Genomic DNA, 12,212 nt, shown 5'->3' with positions numbered 1-12,212 from the left:
GAATTTCCAATTTGATTTTAACACACATTTTTTTATTCGTTGAACTCATTTTCTAGCTCAAATTCACAAAAGTCAATATGAAGCAACATTGAAAGCCAATATCAAGCAGCGTTGATTCTCGTAGAAATTTATTAGTTTTGTAGGTTTTTTCTATGTGAGCTAGTTTTATATTACACTTTCAAAAGTTTAATTTCAATTCTGAAAAAACGTTACAATAATGTTGCACTTATACGGGACAACACTTTGGAAATGACGCCCCAACACTCTCGTAGTGTTACATAGTGTTTTTTTGCATTTTCAATCGAACATATTCATATGTAGTAATTTCGGCCAAATAATACGGTAAAAACCGCATCCTCGTCTTCGGATGAAGAACTTTTTGCAATGCATTTAATAAGCCGTTAGCTAAATAAAACGTTCCATTTTTATATATATTTTTTAACATTGTGCCGCTTTGTTCCGAACATTCAACAAATTTGGTTTATTTCTTTACCTGTTCAAACAAAATTTGCATGACTGACAGCCGCTGATTTGAAGTGTGACATTTTCCACCGCAGACTTGGCACGGCACTTTGCACAGATACGACTTTTTGCACGCAGGTTAAATTCTTGAACGAGCCAAATCGGACCATATTCAGATATAGCTGCCATATAGCCCGCACTGCCGATTAAGGGTCTGAAGCCCATAAAATCTTCATTTATTACCCGATTTCATTGAAATTTGAAATAGTGAGTTATTTTAAGCCCCCGACATCCGACCCAAATATGATCCAGATCAGAATATAAAGATATAGCTGCAATATAGACCGATCTTCCAATTTAGGGTATTGATCCCATAAAAAATATAATCCAAACCAGCCCCTTTTTAGATATGTAGTGGGTGAAAATGGATATGGTAGTGGAGTTATAATAAAATAGGATGATTAATATATCCAAAGTTCGGTACGGTCGAACTTAACACGTTTTTACTTGTTATACCCTCCACCATAGGATGGGGGTATACTATTTTTGTCATTCCGATTGTAACACATCGAAATATTGATCTGAGACCCAACAAAGTATATATATTCTTGATCGTCTTGACATTTTGAGTCGGTTTAACCATGTCCGTCCATCCGTCCCTCTGTCTGTCTGTCAAGAGAACGCTAACTTTCGAAGGAGTTAAGCTACAAGCTTGAAATTTTGCGTAAATACTTGTTATTAGTGCAAGTCAGTTGGGATTGCAAATGGGCCAAATCGGTCTATGTTTTGGTATAGCTACCATATAAACCGATATCGGTTCTAGACTTTTTGAGTCACTAGAGAGCGCAATTCTTGTCCGATTTGTCAGAAATTTAGCATGAAGCCTTTTAGTTTGACCATCAACAACTGCGCCAAGTATGGCCTAAGTCGGTCCATTAACTGATATAGCTCTGATATAATCCCAAATCGGATCTTGAATTCGTAATCCTCTAGGGGGCGCAATTATTATCCCATTTGGCTGAAATTTTGCACGAAGTGTTTTGACATGACCGACAACAACTGCGCCAAGTATGGCCCACAACCGGTTCACAACCTGATATTGCTCCAATATAAACCGATCTCCCGATTATACTTCTTGAGCCTCTAGAGGGAGCAATTCTTTTCCGATTTGGCTGCAAAACGACTTCTTGTATGACCTCTGACATAAGTGTTCAACATGGCCTGAATCGGTCACATATAAACAGATCACCCAATTTTATTTCTGGAGCCACTAAAGGACACAGTTCTTATCCGATTTGGCTGAAATTTTTTTACAATGAATTCCACGTTGGTCTCTAACAACCAAGCAAAAAACTATCGCTATAAAACTAAGATATTCGCAAGGACAAGCACATTTTGAGGGATTTTGCAATATTAGGATCGGCCTATATATAGTACGTTGGTAAGCAGTATAAAATTAATCTCTGACTTTATGACCAAATGTCGCCGCCGATGGGTCCATTCCTGCACCCAGTGGCGACCACAATATTTAATAACCAAATTTGATGTATATTTTCCAATTTCACAGTTACAGAAGAGTTTAGGCAACTTTTCGATTTTAAAACAATGAGCGGTGCTCCCCCCAAAATAAAATCCTGGCTACGTTCATGGGTGGAGTTATAACAAGTTCAGATTAATTAAGATTAAAGAATTGGTAGAATCAATACTTTTTTATTTGAATATGTTTTTATTTTCAAATACTTTAATAGTTTAGCATTAAATAAAAAAATTTTGTTATTTGTTATATGATTATAAACAGCAACTCTATGTTTGCTGAAAAAGCTGTCATGTTTGCTTTCCCATTTTCAGAAAAAAACTGTAGTTTTAGCAAACAAATTTCGTTGAACGTTTGTACAAGTATTTTTATTGTATATTTTTGTATGAAATAGGTGACGTCTTACACCCACAAAGATGAAAACAACGCATGGCTAGTAAAACCATACGATAAAGAGCACTTAGAAAAGTTGTCCCTTGTTAAAAACGGCGATCTTATACGTTTGGAACATATATTGACACATCGCAATCTTCATTCGCATAACGAACCAGCACCAATTTCTAAATCTCATATGCAAGTGACAGGATATGGCGAGGTCGGTATGCTTATATAAACATTTTTTCAATATACGTAAAACTTATCTTTGATTTATAGAACGGCATAGGCGATGCAAATGATATTTGGAAGGTAGTAATAATTGGTGGAAATGCAAACGATGTGGTCCAGACAGTTACTACAAAGTTTATGCTGGTACATTATCTACAAGGGTGTGCTTTAGGATCCTCTGGGAAACAATTACCAAAGTGGGGCTTTGAGCAACAAGAAATTACTTGCAATGCGAACATTCGAGATCCCAATACAAAATGGAATGTGGAAGACAATAAAAACAATAATTGTAAGTGACACTTTGCCATTCGAACAAATGGCTTTCGTGCTGTTGATATCTTATGAAATCTTTATCACATAAAATTCATTACAGGAACATTTCTCATTCACTCAGAACATTCGTACATAGTTATCAGTCCTTTAATCAACTATTTTTATACGTATATAATGGATTTTTCTTCCGATATCGCCCAATGTAAAAACGATTCTGTTGAATGTGGTGATATATCCTTTATTTATTTCGGTTGTGTAGTTTCTTTATTTCGGTTGTATAGTTTCATATTTCTTAGTATTATCTAAATTTGTTCCCTTTGACGGGTTTGATATTTAACCGTATTGTATGTTTTCTATAAGTTTCTGGACTGGGCGGTAATAGTGAAATCAACAGGTCTACATATAATCTGCACCTGTTCTGTAATTCTCACAAAAAGAATTAAAATGCATGGAATATGTACAAGGAAACAGAAACATACAAAATTGAAACTAAAAAGTTTTCTCTCATTGAACTGTTGCTGTAACTTTGTGATGCAACAAATACCTGCCACCTGTCAAAAGTTTTTCACATGACAGGAAAATTCTGTTAAAATCTGTTTTTGCAACGTCACAGGTCGAGAAACATTTCTATTACAATTGAAAGTTTATGTAAAGATTAATACAGCAACAAATTTCATAGAAAGGGTTTCTAAAATCAGTGACACCATTTTTTACAACAAGAACGAGAAGAAAATACGAAAAACCCACAGCTTAATTGGTTCTCCAAACAACACTATAAACAGTCTCATCAAACACGTAAAAGAAAAATCTTCCAACACGGAAAAATCGCCAAAGATATTCAAATCAACAACTCACATCCTGGGATTTTCGGAACGCCTAAAAAACTCGTATATATATACGAGAATAACTATAGATTAGCATTTAAAAGCAACAACACCGTAGGCAATCTCTTTAGCAGGACAAAGACTAAAATAGATAAAGAAGAAAGTCTAATGTAGTTTATAAAATACAATACAATGGAAATGAGAGTAACTCATGTCCAATGGCGTATGTAGGCACCACAAGCATAGAGCTCGGCCCACAAATCGGACCAAAAACTGTCTCGCAAACCCATAGAACAAAAGACGGCACTTGCTGCTCATTGCAGCTTAACAAGACACATTCCAAACCTTAGGGACGTTGAAATTTGGACACAAGAATACAATTACAAACGTAGATACATGTTAAAAATGTTACATGTGATTAACACTCCTTCTGACAAAGATAAACTTTAAGGCGGACACAGACCACTGTGCACAGATTTATAGGAGTTTGAGTTCGAGCCGAAGAAATTAAAAAAAGTTTTACTCACAAATAAAAAGCTTGCGAGAAAGGTCTCAGATTGTGTTTTGGGAAATACTTCTTATAAAAAATGGGCGAAAATACAAGCTCAAATTTAGCAATATTCTTGTGTCCGTTACCTTCGTCGTTAACCATAAAATCTTTTTTATGATGTTTATCCTAAACTATTACACAATTTAAAATTAGATTCCGTACAATTAACTATTAATTTTGAACTAGTCACTGGCTTAATCGGGAGATAAATCTTGCAGATTTATGTCCCGATTGTGGTATCTGCCGGAACGTAATCGAGCCCGAATTACTCTGATTTGCCGGAGGTCAATTTCTTTAGGTGCAATGGGAGGCGGTCGTTCTCCATGGACTTAATTCACCCGGTAGCTATTTACCGCATCTGCTCCCGTGTCTGCATGAATGTTTTCTAGACCCGCTTGATCTAGAGGTTCTCTCTTGTAGCGCTCACCTCACGCTCTAGATCATGAAGATCTACCTTTAAGGCATCGGGGCGGTGGATAACATCCACAAGACGATGATTTGGATGGTCTCTGCGATAACAGCCCAGAATGTATTGTTAGGATCTTTGTCTCCTGATGGAGGTGGTTCACATTAGAACTGAGGAGACAGCCCGTCGCAGTTCGGAGCGCGGCATTCTGACAGATCTGGATATTATTCCACTGCGTGTCACAGAGCTGACGACACCACACTGGCTCTGCATAACTTATCATAGATCGGTCAATTGCTTTGTACGTGTTGAACAAGGCTTCTTTGTCTGCACCCCAAGTGCTACCGGTAAGTGACTTGAGGACCTTGTTTCAACTTTGGCTTAATCGCTAATTGCTGCGGCATGTGGGGAGAATGTGTAAGAGCTGTCGGAATCATTTCTCCATCGACTATCACAGTCAGATCGGCATTCACATCATGCGTATTTATGGTGTACAATGTGGCTGAAGATTTGGTGGCAGATATCTTCCGATTTCTTGCAGCGAAATATGAGGCAAGTCCGATTTCTATGCTGTTTGGAGCGGGTGGAATGGAGGATACGTGGAGTTTAAACAGTGGAGATATCACCCTACCTTGAGAATTTCCCTGCTTCACTCTACGGATGACTGGCGATCCACACAGATAATTCGCAACCCAGCGTTTCAGGCCTGGCAAGAGAGAGGTGTTGGCGATGTCCTCAAATAGTTTGGCGTGGTTGACCGTGTCGAATGCCTTCGATAGGTCCAGTGCCACGAGAATCGTCCTATCACACGCCCTGGGCTGATTAAAGCCGTGGCAAATGTGTGTGGTGATGGCATGCAAAGCAGTTGTAGTGCTATGCAGTCTTCGAAATCCATGCTGATGCTCGACGAATGAAAATTCTCCCACTACGCTCGGGAGAAGTAATGCCTCAAGCGTCTTTGCTACTGGTGTGGGAAGGGAGATCGGTCTGTACGACTCCTCCAAACTCGGGTCCTTTCCAGGCTTCAGTAGCGGGATCACTCTGCCCATTTTCCAGACATCGGGAACTATAAGAGTTTTCAAAGATGGCTGTCCATCGGCTCGGAAACCACGGATACGGTGAATGGCTCTCCTCCTTGCCCTGTCACTCTTGGGATGAACAATAAATTAACGTTTGAACAACCTGGCGCATCTCTTCGGATCGGTCACGATTACGTCGCAATAAGTGACTTAGGTCCTTTCATCCCGTCAACCGGGGTTCGAGAATGACTTAACAGTAGACCACAGCTTGCCTAAAATGGTGCCTAAGTTACATTGCTCCAAGTGTTCCACGTATGGTTGTTGACTACCCTGTTTATTTCCAGATTTAGCTCGCTGATTCTGGAGTTAGGTCTGTCTCGGAATTTCCATTCGGCAACTAGCACATCCGAGGGGGGTCGAGGTGGTCGGTCGATGGTGAGAATTATGGGGAGGTGGTCTGACCCCAAAGAGATGACGGCTTGCCAGGATACAGCACTTATGAGATCAGTGGATGCAATGGAAATTTCTGGCGAGGTGCTACATCTCCTCGTAATCCCGGCGACGAGGACGCAGAAGACGACGACAACGACGCTTGTGACCCACTGCTGTCTATGTTCGCACAGCACCTTGCAACATATTGAGTATGACTATATTTCTGTAGTGATGTATGTAGTGGTGAGGCCAGAGCAAAATCGGAAATGTACCCACTCCATGCACCGATTACACCTCACCGACACCAACCGATGATATAGGCGGTTCTGACCGAACAGAACAAAGGTCCAGGATCTTCCATGACGAAAAAAGGATGAAGACGTAAACTGAGGCGGCAGCCCTTGCCGATGAAGGATCCCATCGGGTCAATCCGGTGCGTACAACCGGCTGCCATGGGATTGTGAGATCTGTGTATCCATATATAGCCACTTTTTTTTACTCGAAGGCCTTCCACCCATCCGAAATATTATCACCTCCATGTTCCATATAGTGCAGTATTCCTGAAATATTTTGGAAAACACATATAAATTCCTTTTCGATGCAAAATAATCATCCTTGTTCCCGTTGTCGAATACGAAAATTGACAGAAGTCGTAGTCGAAGGCGAATATCACATTTCGTGGTATTCTGTAACTTATTCGCCTTCGACAGTTTTATAATAGAAAAATATTGTTGTAAAAAAAAAATTTATATAAAAGTAGGTTCCATACCCTTTAGAGAAACAGGCCCGACTTAATTTAGAATGCAAATAACTTATAAGTCGATCGTTTTCGCCAAATTTGGCAGTCGACTTACGTGATGTCAAACTTTCAAAAGCATATAATACATATCGCTTCTATAGTAAGCTCCCACCTACTGTTGGGGGACTATCTTTTGTTGAACCCTTAGTGCAGGACGAACTGCAACAGCTTCCAAACAAATGCAAACCCGATATGTTCAATGTATAAAGCTGAAATAGAAGACATTCAACATATCTTAGGCCGATGCCCAGCCCTCAAAGAATTCCGATTAATGTTCGTCCAAAAGCCCATAATTAATGAATTTGATCTAATGAATATTCTCAATGGAAATGTGATTAACTGGAAAACTCTAGCTAGTTATTTAAACACAAGTGACCTATTTGGGACACTTGTGTCCTATTTAGGAACAAGTGTCCTATTTAGGAACCAGATACTGTCTGAATTTAATATATAAAAAAATGTAAATCTCTATTATGTATACCACATTTTCATAATGGACAGACGATCAAGAGTCAATGTCAAGAAAAATATTTATTCAATCTATTCTTTTTGTACGCAAAATTTATATTGCTGTATTTTTATGAAAATATTAATGAAATTATTAAAGAAAACTACTACTACACCCCTGTTTCGCTACAGGAACGGGATAACTATGAACATCACACAGGTTGGAACTTTGAGCTCCGATCTGTGTGGTAGTTACACATGTTGCTGATAGTAGGTTGTTTTGCATATCGAGTAGTTGCAACTTTAGTCACGGACAATCAACGGTATCGAGTGGAGAGTCCCAGTGAGAGGCCGGTCGGCACCGGCAAAATTGGAAATTTTGCCTATGAACATTCCACTGAGAAACAGGGGCATACTTCTCACATATCAATGAGTGCAGTCTGATTCAAGTTTAAGCTCAATGATAAGGGGCCTCCTTTAGCCGAGTCCGAATGGGGTGCCACAGTGCGACACCTCCTTGGAGAGAAGTTTTACATGGCATAGTACCTGAAAAATGTTGCCAGCATTAGGAGGGGAAAACCTCCGCTGTCATTTTTATACCCTCCACCATAAGATGGGGGGTATACTAATTTCGTCATTCTGTTTGTAACTACTTGAAAAATTCGTCTGAGACCCCATAAAGTATATATATTCTTGATCGTCGTGACATTTTATGTCGATCTAGCCATGTCCGTCCGACTGTCCGTCTGTCCGTCCGTCCGTCTGTCTGTCTGTCGATTCTTGTCCGATTGGAATGAAATTTTGCACGACGTGTTTTGTTATAATATCCAACAACTGTGCTAAGTATCGTTCAAATCGGTCCATAACCTGATATAGCTGCCATATAAACCGATCTTGGGTCTTGAATTCTAGAGCCTCTAGAGTGCGCAATTCTTATTCGATTGGTATGAAATTTCGCACGACGTATTTTGTCATGATATCCAACAACTACGCCAAGAATGGTTCAAATCGGTCTATAACCTGATATAGCTGTCATATAAACCGATCTTGGGTCTTGACTTCTTGAGCCTCTAGAGGGCGCAATTCTTATCCGATTTGAATGTATTTTGGCACGACGTGTTTTGTTATGATATCCAACAACTGTGCCAAGTATGGTTCAAATCGGTTCATAACCTGATATAGCTGTCATTTAAACCGATCTGGGATCTTGACTTCTTGAGCCTCTAGTGGTCGCAATTATTATCCGATTTGCCTGAAATTTTGTACGACGGATTCTCTCATGACCATCAACATACGTGTTTATTATGGTCTGAAACGGTCTATAGCCCGATACAGCTCCCATATAAATCGATCTCTCTATTTTACTTCTTGAGCCCCCAAAAGGGCGCAATTCTTATTCGAATTGGCTGACATTTTACACAGGTCTCCAACATATAATTTAATTGTGGTCCGAACCGGACCATATCTTGATATCGCTCTAATAGCAGAGGAAATCTTTCCTTATATCCTTTTTTCCCAAAGAAGAGATGCCCGGAAAAGAACTCGACAAATGCGATCCATGGTGGAGGGTATATAAGATTCGGCCCGGCCGAACTTAGCACGCTTTTACTTGTTTACTGGTGATCTCGCCTGGATTCGAACACAGGCGTTCAGCGTCATAGGCGGACATGCTAACCTCTGCGTTACGGGGGCGGCACCGGCTCTTGCCTAAATACTGAGTAATTACTCTGTATGATTCTCGATATGGCATGGCGAGTCTTTTTGGAGCCTTTAAATAACCTATGGTCATCACGTTCCCGCATCAATCCCATGGCAGCCGGTTGTGCGCACCGGATTGACCCGATGGAAACCTCATCGACAAGGACTGCCACCTCAGTGTACGTGTTCGTCTTTTTTCGTCATGGGAGAGGCACATCCCGGAGTGAGTTTTCCGCAAGCTTCTGGTCCGTGCCGGGATTGAAAAGAACCCCGGACCCTGGTTCTGTTCGGTTTGCCAGAACTACCATCATCGTTCGGTGTCGGTGGTGAGGTGTAACCGGTGCATGGAGTGGGTACATTTCCGATCTTGCTCTGACCTCACTTCACTACGGGAGTATAGTCATACTGGTTATGTCGCAAGGTGCAGTGCGAACATAGACAGCAGTGGGTCAAAAGCGTCGTCGCCTTCTGCGTCCTCGTCGTCGGATTATGTGACGCCCCCGACCGCTCTCGTACGGCAATTTACGCAACGGCAGCATCCAAGCCCAAATATTGCCAGGCCAGTGCCCGGAAGTGTATCGTTTTTGCAGTTGAACTGCAACGGACTTCGTGGCAAGATCGATGAGATTGTGGACTTTATGAGATGGAAGAGCATATTGGTCGCAGCGATCCAGGAGACAAAGCTGACCAACACCTGCAGCTTGCACAGTTATCACGGTAAGAATGTGCTACGTAAGGATCACTCAAGGAATGGAGGTGGAAGATTGGCCTTCGTGATACACCATTACGTGCAATAAAGACCTATCTCGCCACCGCATGGCGCTATTGACCCCTACATGGAATGCATGGGGAAAGCAGTCCGGTCCGGTACTGCCGAGATAGAGCTATACAACGTGTACATACCGCCGGTTGGTAGTTGTGTCCCGATTAATGGCCAAGCTTACAACCCCGACATAAGTGGGTTACTATCTGGCCATAATCGTCTGGTTCTAGGGGACTTTAATGCGCATCACACGTCATGCCATTCTCCCCTAGATAACGACCAGCGTGGCATAGCTTTGGCAGAGCAGATTGAAAGCTCCACGTTTTGCACGGTGAATGAGGATGCCACCACTATGATAACGAGGAGGTGCAGCAGCACGCCAGACATCTCCATTGAATCCTTTGATCTCCTGAGTGACGTATCCTGGCAAGCCGTCATCTCTTTGGGGTCAGACCACCTCCCCATAATTCTCACCATTGACCGACCACCCGACTTCATAACCTCTGAGCGCCGGATGTTTATCAATCAGAAGAAGGCCGATTGGGCTGGCTTCAGAAAGTATACCAATCGCCACTTCAGTGAACTGCCACCCCCCTCGGATGGCTAGTGGCCGAGAGGAAATTCCGAGACATCATTAACGCAGCAGACGCTCGCTTTATACCAGCCGGTCGAATGCCCCAAGTGCGGCTCGATTTCCCGGCGCAAGCAGTGGTACTCGCAGATTAGCGTGATGGGATTTGTGGTATGGACCCAGCTAACGTCAAAATCAGCGAGCTGAATCTGGAAATAAACAGGGTAGTCAACGAACATAAGCGGAATTTGTGGCTGGAATACTTAGAGCAATGTAACTTAGGCACCGATGTAGACAAACTGTGGTATAATGTTAAGTCACTCTCGGTAGACGGGATGACAGGATCTCAGTCACTTTTGGCGAAATAACCGTGACTTATCCGAAAAGATGCACCAGGTTGTTCAATCATCAATTTATTGTGCATCCCGAGAGTGACAGGGCAAGGAGGAGAGCCATTCACCGTATTCGTGGTCTCCGAGCCGATGAAAAGTCATCACAATTTACCGTGGGCGAAGTTACGAATGTCATACGTGGCGCCAAATCATCTAAGGCGTTGGGCCCCGACGGAATCTCTACATTGATGTTGAAGAATCTGGCTTCACCTGGAGTTGAGTACCTTACCACTGTCCTCAACCTGTCTCTGAACACTCTTATAGTTCCCGATGCCTGGAAAATGGGCAGAGTGATCCCGCTACTGAAGCCTGGAAAAGACCCGAGTTTGGGGGAGTCGTACAGACCGATCTCCCTTCTCTCACCAGTAGCAAAGACGCTTGGGGCATTACTCCTCCCGAGCCTCGTAGGAGAATTTCCATTCGTCGAACATCAACATGGATTTCGAAGACTGCACATCACGACAACTGCTTTGCATGCCATCACCGCACACATTTGCCGTGGCTTCAATCAGCCCAGGCCATGTGATAGGACGGTCCTCGTGGCACTGGACCTATCGAAGACTTTCGACGCGGTCAGCAATGCCAAATTATTTGAGGACATCGCCAACACGTCCCTCCAGCAAGGCCTGAAACGATGGGTCGCGAATTATCTGTGTGGTCACCAGTCATTTGTGGAATTTATTTATAAGAAGTTGAAACACCGTAGAGTGAAACAGAGAGTTCCCCAAGGTGATGTGATATCTCCGGCACTGTTTAACATCTACCTATCCTCCATTCCACCCCCTCCAGACGGCATAGAGATCGTATCATATGCGATTGTACGATCATGGCATCACGCCCCCTACCCATTGATGACATCTGCGATAGGTTGAACGTCTACCTCAACAAACTTGCCTCATATTTCGCTGCAAGAAATCTGAAGATATCTGTCACCAAATCTTCAGCCAAATTGTTTACTACGCGTGAGGTGAATACTGAGCTGACTGTGATGGTCGATGGAGAAATGATTCCGACCATCAAGTGTCCCAAAATACTTTGTGTCACATTTGACAGCTCTTACACATTCTCCCCACATGCCACAGCAATTTGCGATAAAGTCAAAAGTAGAAACAAGGTCCTCAAGTCATTTGCTGGCAGCACTTGGGGTGCAGACAAAGAAACCTTGTTGACCTCGTAATTGGCCGGTCTGTGGCAAGTTATGCAGCGCCAGTATGGTCTCGTCAACTTTGTGACACGCAGTGGAATAATATTCATGTCTGTCAGCATACCACCTCCATCAGAAGATAAAGATCCTACCAGTTGGAAGACAACTACATGCTGTCTAAGCAATACGTTTTGGACAGTTATCGCAGAGACCATCCTAGTCATCATCTTGTGGATAGATACCACCGCCCAGAAGCCTTAAGGTAGATCTTCATGATCTAGAGCGTGAGGTT

The 12,212-nt window shown here is 42.3% G+C and overlaps 1 protein-coding gene across 7 annotated transcripts in view; it reads left to right on the top strand.

Moving 5' to 3' along the window:
- Positions 1-12,212, top strand: part of LOC106088362 (protein O-mannosyl-transferase 2) — a 135,006-nt gene that overhangs the window by 81,922 nt on the left and 40,872 nt on the right. For all 7 annotated transcript variants that reach the window (XM_059364112.1, XM_059364108.1, XM_059364109.1 and 4 more), the window contains 2 exons: positions 2,391-2,591; positions 2,651-2,891. In XM_059364112.1, the coding sequence (XP_059220095.1) occupies positions 2,391-2,591; positions 2,651-2,891 (442 nt within the window). The remainder of the gene's footprint in view (positions 1-2,390; positions 2,592-2,650; positions 2,892-12,212) is intronic.

Source organism: Stomoxys calcitrans, chromosome 2, assembly GCF_963082655.1.
Source record: "Stomoxys calcitrans chromosome 2, idStoCalc2.1, whole genome shotgun sequence".
Classification (NCBI taxonomy): domain Eukaryota; kingdom Metazoa; phylum Arthropoda; class Insecta; order Diptera; family Muscidae; genus Stomoxys; species Stomoxys calcitrans.
Note: the sequence above shows the minus strand (reverse complement) of the source record. Positions and strands in the feature narration are given on the sequence as shown.